Consider the following 13,702-nt stretch of genomic DNA (forward strand, 5'->3'; position numbering starts at 1 on the left):
TCAAATCTAACACGATTTAACTTCAAAAATTTTTAATTTAAAATAAATAAAACTTTTGATATTTTGATCATTTTAATATGAACTAATCTTGATTCTTTCATTGTATTAAGACATGATAAGGATAACTTCTTTATTTTACGGTTCAACTGCACATTTTTTTCTAAAAAATAAGTAAATATTAAAAAACTTTATAACATTATTTTCGAATTTTTAGATATTCAATTTAGTTATTAAAAATTTGATTACAGTAATTAATTCAACTATTTTAAGCAAATACTAAGCATCTTTTTTTAATCGTATGAATTTAAATAAATAATTTAACTTTTTACTATCAGAATCAAATAAAGATAGGCATTAGTCATGAAAAATACTAAAATAATTAAATTTTATGGAAAAAAATCGAATGATTTGAAATCAAACGCCTCAGTCACATTTGTAAGACTTTTTAAATAAACTATGATGAATTTTCATTTAATAAACATATTTTTTTGCACTAAAATGTGTTACAACTGCATATTGTGTACAGATTGTGAATTGATAAATATTTTAGTGTAGCATGCTACGGGAATATCATAAAAATTATTAACGTACATTCTGACTAATCTTGTTGTTTTGCTCCTCCTATTTTCACAGTCTTCTATTTCAATGCCACGTGAAAGTAAATGTTCATGCTCATCCTCAAGTGCTCGCATGAAATGTGAAGTTGGAAAAATAGTGCCTGGAACTCTTTGACATATAATTTCAAAACACCCTCTTTGCTCTTTTGTAACTGTGTCGATAGCTCCAGAATCAAACATGTTCTTATGTAGTATTCCTTCCATAATATACAAAATCATGAGTTGAGGTCGAGTCAAGATTTGGGATCTGAAAGAAAATTAGGTTTTAGAAACAATTAAAATTGAATAAATTTTATTCTGAAGGCATATTTTTAGATTAATATACGAAATGATACAGATTTTATTTTAAAGGGTTAGGATAGATTGAATTAAATTTCTTATAAATTTTTTCGCTTATCCCGAGCCGCTTTAATAGCGTGCATATACTAGGATATAGTTAAAATACATTAAAACCAAACTGAATTCTAAACATGATGAAGATGAATATTTGTAAATGGTAGGGAAAATGTAATAGTCTGAACAAGATGATCTTCAGAAATTAAATATTTCCATATGGAAAAATATCTCTATCTACAAAGTGTTTATGATATCAATAAAGATGAAAAGCATCGGTAGGCTAGGGTGCTGATACTAAAACATTGGCTTTAATAGGGGGCATCCTAGTACATAGTAAAAGGTTACCAAATTCTAAACATGTTTAAGCTGAATATGTATAAATGGTAAAAAAAATTTTTTAATTTGAATAAAAGGATCTGCAGTAATTAAATATTTACAGATGAAAAAATGCCTCAATCTAGAAAATGTATGTGATATCAATAAGGATGAAAAGCAATTGATAGTCTAGGATGCTGATAATAAAACTGTTGATAATTATTAACTGTGAATTTATTCGTAACAAATACATGTAGGCTGTCCTGTAACCAGCAGAAATGTTATTACTGAGTTAATGTTTTAAATAGTCCATATATATTAGAGAAATTTTTTTCACATTTTTTTCGAAATTCCCAGTTATTCAATAGTTATTGGCTTCGCGTGCAGGTTGTCGGGTTACCGAAGAAGAGGTGCCATCCCCTCTGCAAAGGATCACAATTGTGATGGCATGTCTTCGGATCATCCTCAGGGATGTTTCCCAGACCGTTGCCAATAGCCCATTGTGCAGCTCTAGTGCGACGTAAATGAACAACAACAACAGCAATATTAAATGCTTTTTTTCATTAATTTCTCTAATGTTTTTCGCTTTACTTTTCATTTTGTTTCACTGCTATAAACTGTAGAATTGAAAAATTTAAAATTGCGAACATGCGTAAAAAATGTGCAGAGAGTACTACAGAATAAAAAGAATTTAAGCTTCAGAAATTAGTCTAAAAATTATCAATTGTTAAACCAGTGGTAAAAAATACTATGCCAACTGATCTGAAGCAAACATAAATGAAACGTTATAGTTGCAATTAGACTTGCTGCTGAAAGGGCCATTGCAATTTATGAACTTAACGTTATCATTTTTTGGAGACCCTATTTATTCTAAAATAAGTGCAATTATACTTTTTACGCTATTTTTACAAAAAAAAAATTTCCTTATATAATAGCTGTTTTTTCATGGCTGTAGGAAAATTGGAAAATTTCTTTCATTTTCCCAAGGTTTTCATTACATAGACTCGCTCTTGACTTCATGTCAAAAGAGACAAAAACAATGAATAAATAAAATAAAAAATATGAGAGTGAACAATTATATGTTTCCAGATATAAATTTTTATATTTGTATCGAAATTGTTAAATACATAAAAGACTCAATAGCGAAAAAAATCATTTCAAATTTAAACGGTTTTATGGTATATAATGTCATCGTCACACACGATTAACAAATAAAATTACTTCTCATGCATTACTTTTTATTTTGTCATACATTTTATAATCAAAAGGTCAAATATTTTTTTGCAGTTAATAATTTTTTAAATACAGGAAATTCAGAAAGCAAATTTATTGGCTTCGAATATAATTTAAAGAATAATGTATAAAAATGTTTTTAATTTATTTTCAACAAGTCATGTTTTTCTGTTTAGAAAATTAGTTATGTGGATGAGAAATTGTTAATTTGTTTAAAGTAAATAAACATGGATAAATACTATTCTTGTGATACTTTTAAACTCTTATTAAATTAATTATAAATAAATATTGATGACTGGCCATTTTATCTTTAAAGTTTTTAATTTGATATTATGTACATTGTAATACTAAAGTTTTAATTTAAAGTCTTCCCCTTTTTTTATATTTGCTGTACTTAAACATATGAAATATATTCAACCTAACTTAATAGTTTTCTTAAGCACGAAAATTTTGAGTCTATTTGAATACTAAAGGCATGAATGTGCCATCTATACGTTTCTTTTCTTATATTTTTTTTCAATTTACCTATGAATAAAACCAATTTTGATTAAAGTTTATTTCAGAATGTTAACTATATTTTTATTATATTTAATTTAATACGACTGTTGTAAGCATGGGCAGGGTTGACAAAATTCATGATTTTTTTTATTTTTAAAAATCACGCATATTTAATTTAAATAAATTTTTTTTATTTAAATCAGATTTTTGTTGATTTTTTTATATTCACCAATCAGATCATCTGATTAAATATATAAACAGTACTTAGTATTATTTAGAAGCAACACGATAGCTGAGATAGTAGATATTTCTAACTAAAATGTTTCCAAATTTATTATTTAATTGCTGCACTGAATAAATAAAATTTCGGTTATTTTTCTTCAAGCTAAACATCCTAACATTTTAAAGGCAGAGAGGCAATTTGTATAGTAGATATTCAATGAAAAGTAAATTAATTTAGATCAGAATACAATAAAGAGAGTTTCTTTTAATACAGCAAGTTTTAGTTTTTCCTCAGTATAGGTAAACACTAATTACGTAATTAATACGTTTTAAAAGCACTAAAAGCATTTAAATAGACATAAAATTAAATGGATATAGTTACAATATGTTCATTACGAGTAAATTATTTTAAGTACAGATAATGAAAAATTATAACTTTACAGTTTAATGCTACTCTTATCCGCTTAAAATCTCTAATTCTATTTATTTATTTGGAAATATAATAGTTTACTTTTTCCTTGGATTTTAAAAAAACACATCCTGAAGAATATATTTATAAAAATGTTTTTGGATTAATAATTTATTTAAAAAAAAATCAATCGGTTTTACTCAGTGATTTTCTTTAAAAAATCACTAATCAATGATTTTTTCATGTAAATCAATGATTTTTTCATGATTTAAATCAAGCGATTTCAATCATGCCAACTCTGGGCGTGGGTTTAAAATTATTTTCCAAATTTCAATTGTTTTTGTACTTACATGAGAGGAAAGTTGTGATCCCTTTCTTTAATCAGTGATTTTATAAAAAAAAATCACAGCTAATTTAAATTAATGATTTAATGATTTTTTGAAGAAAAAAAATCAAGGGATTTAAACCGTGCGAACTCGAGGAAAGGGTATAAAATTAATGCCTAAATTTCAGTTATTTTCGTAGTAATATGAAAGGAAAGTTGTGACCACTCTTGTTTAGTCAGTTACTTTCTTGAAAAAAATCACAATTAGTTTAAATCAACTATTTTTTTAAGAAAATCATGTGATTTAAATATTAATTATAGTTATGATTTAACTCAAGTGGTTTAAATTATGCCAACCCTGGGCATGGGAATAAAATGAATAGCTAAATTTCAAATATTTTCATACTTACATGTCAGAGAAGTTGTGACCGCTTTTCATCTGTTCATGTTGAGGAAATATCTGCACTCCAGATCTTAAGAGAAAAAGCATTCTCTCCCTATCTTCATTTACCATAGCATTTAGAATCGAAAACTGGTCATAAAAATCCCATACTTTGTTCAGTTTGTCAGAATGCTGAGATAAAAGATCGTTTAAATTGATTCCTTCATTTTTAGCATGATGAATCACATATTGCAGAAAGCCGTTGTCATAACTTTCATGTCGGATGCGGCCAGCATCATCTGAATTCAGTAAATGCATGTTCAATATCATTTTCAAGAGTTCAGTAACAATGTGACTATTGTTCAAATTCTTCTGATGACAACATCTTAAAATTGATGCAATATTTTGATATTGTTCCAGCTCTTCATCACAAGAATTAATTTCTGATACAGGTGGTATCAGGTTACAGACAGTGAGGCATTTCATTAATAGAGATTCTATATCGGAGATGCTAGATTTCTCACATTGGTCTTTTAATTGAGTTAAATAAAAACTGAGAACATTTCTTTGGTGGTTAAGAAAACTTGACTGCATCATATGCTTTTCTAACTCTTCTTTGAACATATGATGTAAATCAGATTTGTCAGATGATTTGAGTCCATGAAGTGCCTGGAAGTTTCGCTTATAATCTTTATAACCATTTATAAAAGCAAAGCGTGTATTTCCCAGTTTATTCAGTTCTACGATCTTATGACTTATATTTGACTGACTTGCACGATCTTCACAATACAAGTTAAAGTTTTTTAAGTTCAATGGTTCCAAGGTTTCACAACATCTTTTGGTATGTTGCTTCACCACGTCTTCCATAGTTACAGATCTTCTTTCCATAGTTGTTAGTTTTTCCTATAAAAATTAATTGTTTTAAAATGCATGCTAAATTAAAAGAATTGGGGGATATAGTGATACACAACAATATTTTCAAATGTGACAATTTTACATCAAACTATTACTAATATTATTAACTAATATTATTCTAATATATAATAATATAAAATTAATATTATTCCTAAATTGTTACCTTACATGTTCCCGGAATTTTTCAGTGCAATAAGTATTTTGTTGCCTATAGAGAAATGAGACTTATCGCAGTATCGCCCTAAGTAAAGCAATTGTAAATTATCCAAAATGATATAAAAAATATTTCATTGGAGATACTATAATGAGTTTGACATAAATTATCTCTAAAAAATAATTAAAGTTATTAAAACTTAATTGAAGTTTAATAATTTTTGTAATGAAGCTTCCGGGAGGGTTAAAATTCAGTTATATAGAATATAAACATTACTGGACGTTTTTTATTATCAGCATTTAAATATTTAGCGCCGGAACATTTTCTCGTCAAATTTTAGGTAAAATTTTTTTTTTGAATACATGTGTGATAAAAACATATTTAATGTAATATAAAAAATATGAGTACAAGAACACATACTATTTACGAATTATATGACAAAATATATTTTTGGAAGGTAAGTGGGATCAAAATATGTATAATGGAGTACAAAAAGAGAGTATGAGTAGTAAGAACACATACTTTTTCATTAATTATATAATAACAAAATATGTTTTTGGCAGATATGTGTGTTAAAAATGTTTATATTAAAGGATGAAAGAATATAAATAGTCAGACTTCTCACGAAATATGAATGTTATACAAATAAATAAAATTCTTAAAGATACAAAAATAAAATTAAATAAAAGGAATGCTTTGTGTTTTGATTTCATGAAGTGAGTATTGTTAGTAAAACGCCTTTTGCAATCATTTTCAAAACAAATGGTTAAATGATAAACAATATAATTTCAGTTCCGAAGTTACAGAAAACTAAATTGGCATAAATTATTAGTTTACATTAAAATTATATATTACATTAACAATTGTGAATTTAAATTAAGATTTTTGAGTATAACACGCAAAGGTAGCAAAATTTCCTATAACGGCATTTTTGAATCATTTTTTTAATCATTTTTTAATCATTTTTAGTAATTTTTTGCAGTCATTTTAAAAATTTTATGGTTAAGTAACAGATAATATAAAATAAAGTGATATAAATTATAGCTTTACCATGAACTTATATATCACTCTAATAAGGTCATAAATCTAATAATAAATTTAAATTATGATTTATGAAAATCAAAGGTTATTTAATTTCCTATAACGACAAGTATGCTCTCAAAAATTTCATTAATATGGTGAATTTTAACATTTTATAAAATTTATGACCTTCATATAAAATAGAGGCTGACTATAAATAAAGTGAAAATGTTTAAAACGAAATTTTATTAATCATAGTATTCGAAGTCTTATGTTAAGAATCAAACCAAACACTCATCCTAACATGTATATGAAAGAACATTGCGTAATGCACTATGCTGTTCTATCTCACAGTGCAAACAGCACTCTCGAAAAGTGAATTTCAAAGTTTCTGTCTTTCATAAAGAGGAAGAATTGCCCCCTTATTCCCCAGACTCGTATCCTGTTAATTTTTTCTTTGGTCCCTCTCGATGTCTTGTGCCCCATGAAACTTTGGCATCTCCAAAAAAATCCTTCCGAAAAGAGTGGATTAAATATCAGTACGTTAATGTCCATAGTAGCAGAAAATTTTGCAGAAAAAGTTTACAAATCTGTCATCAAGGTAATTATAAACTTCAACACTACAAAAATGGTTTCTATAAATTTATTTTTCAAAATTTTATTAAAAATTGAATTAAAATTCATAATTATTGTTTAAAAGCTTCAGTGCTGTATTTTAGTAAGCAGTTAAGTTTTAGCTTGTTAAGTATTCTAAGTTTAAACGAGTTAATAAGAATTTATTATTGATTAAACTGTAAGATACTTTTTTAAATTTTGGTGTTACTTTATGTTTTATAAAATAAAATGTAACAAGATTTTAGTTTACTATCTGATTTTCAAATATAGTCGAATGGAAAATCATAAATGATGCTTTTGCTTTCTTAACGATTATTATGTTAAAAAAAATGCTTTTGTTTTTTAATGACCAGTATATATAAATATTGATGTTTTACTGTCCATTTTATTCGTTTATAATATGTTTTAAAAATAAGTTGTTCCTATTAGAAACAATTTTTATCTAGATTGAAATTTGGGAATTTCCCTTATTGTTGTTAATGATTTGGGAATTTTCCTTGTTGTTGTTAATGATTTGATTATTTCCCTTATTGTTATTAATGATTTGGGAATTTCCCTTATTGTTGAACATTGATAATAAACTCGTGGTTTTAATGCGTAAAAAAATACTTCAATAAATACGTAGGTAAAAAGTATAAGAATTATTGACTATTTTAAATTACGATGCACAGTACTGCAAAGATTTACTTATAAGCTAAGTATAATGTTGTTTCGATTAAATGAACATACTATAATATTATTCCAATTGCAATGCTTACAGTGTTCCTATAGCATTCCATTATCATATTATATATATATATATATATATATATATATATATATATATATATATATATATATATATATATATATATATATATATATATATATATATATATATATATATATATATATATATATATATATATATATAGTGCTGATGTGAAATATCCTCAGTGGTAGACGGATCATGGGCTAGAGACCCTTTACCGCCAGGCTAACCGCGTGAGGTTCTCGTGGTCTTTTTTTCCATGTAACGCAACTGCGGGTTAGCTCCATTAAAAAGTGAAGGCGAAATTTCTCCCAATACCTGATCCAGAAGTTCCCTTGTTGTCTGGATGCGTTCAAAATTACAAAGCTACGGAGTTGAACATTAGTAGTCGTAAATCCAAAAATTGGGTCAGCTGTCCAACGATGGTTATAAAATAAAATTGTAAGAGATTAAATAATTTTCCAAAGGAAGCAACATTCACCATACACTGTTGAGTCGGGGGGAAAAAGAGCGAGCAACGAATAGACGCATGCTTAAAATGATAGGGCTATTCGGATCAATTTACAGAGCGCAAATAAGAAGTAGATGATCTTAATAACTTTTGATCTAACGAGCAGGTTTCCTCGTACTAAGATCTTAATGGTACAAAAAACCGACTTTAAGTAATTTGTACAGACGACTTCTATAGTTGTGAAATACTAAGTGCTTAACATGACAATCATCATAACCTCCTTAATAAATACTTTTCAAAGTTAGGTTTTTTATCGTAATTTAACTGCTAAAATTTTTTGAGATAATTAAGTTTTCAGTTCTAAATTCTTAGCTCATTTATGCAACATGACTTTTTCAGAAAGGAAACATTTTTCTGACCACTTAAAAAAAATCATTTTATCATTTGTCTTATTTTTACGTTTTTGCAATCAATAACTGAGATTTACGCTAAAAGGTAACAAACAGTAACTGTAAAACCTATAATTATATAAATTTGCATTTATGTTGTTACAAGAGAAAATTATTCAAAACATAAATAAATGTTAAGACATCTACGCAAAGCATCATTTATTTAGTCACAGTACATTGCTCTATTTTGTTAATATAGTCGCCAAAGGAGTCGAAGCAAAATTTTAAAGACAAAATTTAGCGACCCTACTTAGTAACGCTGATTTTCATTTGATGCCAAAAAGCGACAAGTAGTTTTCACTTATTCCCGAAACTTAAGACATGTTTGGAGCAAAAAAAATTGTAACGATTTCAATTCGAAACAAAAAATGACATTCTGGTGAAACATTATGATGCTACAAAAGTATGAATTTTGAATTAAAAAATAAGCCCCATGAGACAATAATCTCTTGGATCGCAAAAGTGGATATATTTAAAAATACAACAAAGTACTGTAGTTATGTAAATATAGATTTAATGTTTCTTGTTTTATTTAATCAAGTCAAAAAGTTTTCTACATTATCCTTATACATAATTTAAAATGCTATTGAGCAAACAAAAAAATAATTATTAATCTTAGTGATAAAAATGAAAATTAAATATAGTGTACAGTAAATTTCAACTATTTCAATAGTTTTTAAATATTATAAAAAATAATTTATGAATGATTATACAGTTGTTTAGTTATGGGCATTTTTCGAAAGAGGGTATCAATAACGTTAACAGCAGTTAATTAAGAATACTATTGAAATTTAAATAAGCCTTAAATATTTATTACTTATGCAACATACTTTTCGATCCAGATAAAATTAACACTAAACTCTTTTCATCAAATTTTAGTGCATCGCTTTATTAATATAAAATTAATCAAATGCTACATCAGATTATTGATGATTTATGAAGGATTTTAAAGAAGTTCATTTATGGGCACTTTTTAAAGTGTAGAAACTATAACGTTTACAACAGCTGATTAAAAATCTATTGATATTTAAGTCATATGCACTAAATATTCACTATTTATGCAACCTACTTTTCAATTCAAATAAAATTAACTCTAAACTCTTTTCATCAAATTTTAGTGCTTCGGCTTATTCTAAACTATTGATGTTGCATGAGTTACATTCTTTGAACAATTCTATTTTGCATGTGTAAGAAAATAGCATTTTTTTTACTGAAATGTTTCATTAAAAAATAGAATCGATTATCAATAATTTTAATAAACAACATAATCCTATTTCCTATTTGCTTATTTATTTATTTATTTACTGATGTTCTTTAACCATCACGAATTTCCAAAATTCACTCTTTTTGATTGGAAAAATATTTTAATATAATATAATAGAAAATAAGAAAGTAATATTTTTAAAGAAAGTTTTACTAGAAAACTTTTGCAATAATTTATGTGGAATCATGTCACTAGACAGTTTTGTAAATTTATTCTAAAATCCTTATTATTAGTTAAATTTAAACTTAAGTGTTTTCAGATTTAAAAGTTTAGATCTGTGTTATGCTCCTATATTTGCCTTACATAAATTGCCTTTATATAAATTTTTAAGTTATCAAAAATAATCACTTACCGTTCTACCCAGCTACTTGCACATTGCGTACCCTCATCAGCAACAACACAATAGCATATTAAAAATTATTCTTTTCTTGAAAATCACCTTTTTACCTACGTATCACCTGTTTAGATAAGATTATCACTGAGTTTCCATTTAAAATATGAATATCCAATAAGCATTAAGAGTTTAGAACGTCGAGACAGTAGATGTAGGGAGAGTAAAAAAATGATTCCTTATAGATTAAAAATTGCATTATCCTTTTCTGAATTATCGAGTATATATCAAACAGTTATTATTTGTTGTATTAAAACGATTAATAAAAATAATTTTTTTTAAAAATCCGCTAGAAACACCTCGTTTTTACTAAAAGTTAACTAGCATACACTCTAAAAATGTATTGTAGAAGCATAATATTGGTACTTTGAATATTAATGCATTACAAATTTGCTGCAGCCTAAAGAAGTTGTTAAATTGAAACATGTTTCTATTCAAATTGAGTGATAATATCAGTAAATCAAGTTAAATAAATATGATAATGGGGTTCGACTAATGTAGTGTTAAGCTATAATATTAATACTTTGGATCATAATGCAGTTCAAATTTTCTGCAACCTGAAGAATATGTTAAATTGAATCATGTTTCTGTTCAAATTGAGCGATAACATCATAAAATCAAGTTCACTAAATATGTTAATGGGGATCGACTAATGTAGTGTAGAGCTATAATATTAATACTTTGAATCATAATGCAGTGGAAATTTTCGACAGCATTAAATTAGGCGGTATATATAACAATGTCTCTGTTGAAAGTAAGCCATGATATCATGAAATTATGTTTAGTAAATAGGATAATGTGTTTACACCGTCTTTCATCACTAATGCAGCAAATTTAAGCGGAATTATGGTTTAATCGTATAAATTTTTCTAATAGTGCATATTTAAGAATTTACATTAAATGCATATTTAAGAATATTTTAATTGCAAAATTTAAATTGTTTGTTTAATTGAATAGCTGTATGCAGAAAAAGCTTTCCTTAAAGCTATTATTTTCAGTGTTTTCTTTTCTATTTATGCAAAGAAATCTTAAAAATTCCATTAAATGTCCAGGGCAGTGGTTCTTAAATGGTGTTCTCTGGAACCGTAGCTCTTTTTGAAAGAGTTAAATTGGTTCCGCGAATTAGTACTTTTTATGACTAGTGATGAGTCTTGAAACCTCAGATTATATTTAGATGAAACCAAAAGCTAATAGTTTATTTAATATTTCGGTTGTCTTTGTGAAATTACTTCAAGTAAAATGCAAACGAAATAGAAATAGCCTTTTTTAAAAGAAAATATATTTCTAATATTAATATTATAATATTAATTACGAAAGGAACAAGCATTTATAAAATATTACATTAGCATTTCCCCTTACACTTTTTCAAATCAAAATGAAATAATTATTATCGTTAATAAGTAAATTTGCTTTCCTAATTACTATTTTTGAAGTTTATATTAGTTCTTTTAAGCTTTCATTTCGAAGGAAACTATAATTTATAGTATTTTACTCATTTTTAGCTTCTGTATGTACACCAAAAACAAATTCACCACTTGACAGGATATAACACAAGGACTGCGAATTCATCTGTTGAGCAAAATCATAATTTAAGATTATTAATTATAAAATAATTAAAAATCTTCATATCTCTAATTAAGTATTTAAAAATAGTGTTTTACAAGTTATAACGTTCGCAATTATCTTAATATACTATTTTTAACTATTTATAACTAATGAACTTTATTTATTAAGGTGAAGTTCCGCCAAAAGATGAATTATTATTTAAGGTTCTGTAGGCGAAAAAAAATTAGGAACCATTGGTCTAGTACATAATAAAGTTTTCTATGATGGTTTTAATTTTAATTTTGAAAATTTAAGCCTTAGGAAGAAAAAACTGCGAATTGAATGTCTTTCTGTGAGAATATAAAAAGATTTGCGAATTCCTTTCAATTTTTGTGAATTTCTTTATAAAAATTGTAGACTTGTCTCAAGTTGTTTCTGAATTTATTTAAGAAATTGTCTATTGAGCATTCTAAATTCCCAACAGTGGCGTTCTGAGGTGTTTGGATGCCTGAGGCAAAATCCTCGATCAAATTGGAAAATACATATTAACAATTTAGTTAAAAAATTGCGTTTTGTTTTAGTTAAATTTTATCACCTTAAGAATAAAATTCATTTTAATTTTGTGAAAACACTCTATTACTCCTGGTTTTATTCTTTAATTAATTATGGTGCATTAATATATAGCGGTGAATATAAAACTAATTCACTTCCTTTAATCTCAGTTCAGAATAAATGCTTCAAGATTATTAATTCTCTAAATATAAATAATTCAAGTATAACTACTACCAATATATATACAAGAATTAACCTATTACCATTTCGCCATAATGTATTTTTTCGTATTTTACTCTATTTACTCAACAATAAATTAATATGCAAATTAAAAACTAATGTGTCTGAAAGGAGACCATGAAATATGAGATTCCCCACTTGACAAAAGAAATTTCACGAAAACAGTTTCTTTACTTAGCACCTAAATTATATAATAAATTACCATTTCAGTTGCAAAACATCCAAATATATTCTTCTTTTAAGCGTGCTTTATTTCAATTTGTGATGAACATTGACGATTTAGATCTCTATTTTTCACTTTAAAGGAAGCATTTGATTTTTAATACCAGTGTTGTGCCAATCCAAATGAATTTCTTATGTTACCTCTGTTATTTTTTTAATATAGTTTCATGAATTTTTTTTCTGTTTTCTATTATTACAGTGTTCAACAATATATGACGTCTTATGATGAGTAAAATAATTTATGATTGTAATATCACCCCCCCCTTTTTTTTATTTCCATTTTAAATTTATTGTATTACTTTTCTTTGTCGCCTGGACAGGATTTTCTTCTTGACAACAAAGATCTATTCTTTGTATTTATGTGTTTTTGCTCCCAATAAAGTTATATTTGTTTGTTAAAAAAAAAAAAATTCTTAAAACGAAAAGTGCGATTACTATAGAGAAGAAAAGCTAATTTAATTAGAAAAAGCTAACTAAATCTAAATCTTTTACTTTTCATGTGATGAAAATGAAATTATTCAAGGGTGAATATTTTGCTATTTGCAGCAAAATATTCTTTTATCTTAAAACTCTGCACTGAGAAAGTAAATCGAATAAAATTACCGTACTGTATGGTAATGATATTTCTTGTAAAAAAAAGCAATATTTCTCGTTAATGAAACCAAAACATACGATAATTAAACCATTCATTGGGTAATTTTTCCACTCATGTGGTATTAGTTAACTAGAAATATTGTTTTTCAAAATTATAGCTCTTATTAGCACATATTATATTAAAAATACAAAAATGAAAAGT

The 13,702-nt window shown here is 26.3% G+C and overlaps 1 protein-coding gene across 1 annotated transcript; it reads right to left on the reverse strand.

The window, feature by feature from the left end:
* Nucleotides 1–372: 372 nt before the first annotated feature.
* On the reverse strand, nucleotides 373–10,401 carry LOC107457107 (uncharacterized). Its single transcript, XM_016075180.5, has 3 exons — nucleotides 10,309–10,401; nucleotides 4,366–5,240; nucleotides 373–864 (listed from the first exon to the last, which is right to left on the reverse strand). The coding sequence occupies exons 2-3, from the start codon at nucleotides 5,223–5,225 to the stop codon at nucleotides 504–506; spliced, it is 1,221 nt and encodes a 406-aa protein (XP_015930666.1). The 5' UTR covers nucleotides 5,226–5,240; nucleotides 10,309–10,401; the 3' UTR covers nucleotides 373–503.
* Nucleotides 10,402–13,702: the final 3,301 nt, after the last annotated feature.

The sequence above is a fragment of the Parasteatoda tepidariorum genome, chromosome 8 (genome assembly GCF_982258835.1).
Source record: "Parasteatoda tepidariorum strain Cologne lab strain chromosome 8, Ptep-v5.0, whole genome shotgun sequence".
In the NCBI taxonomy this organism is placed as follows: domain Eukaryota; kingdom Metazoa; phylum Arthropoda; class Arachnida; order Araneae; family Theridiidae; genus Parasteatoda; species Parasteatoda tepidariorum.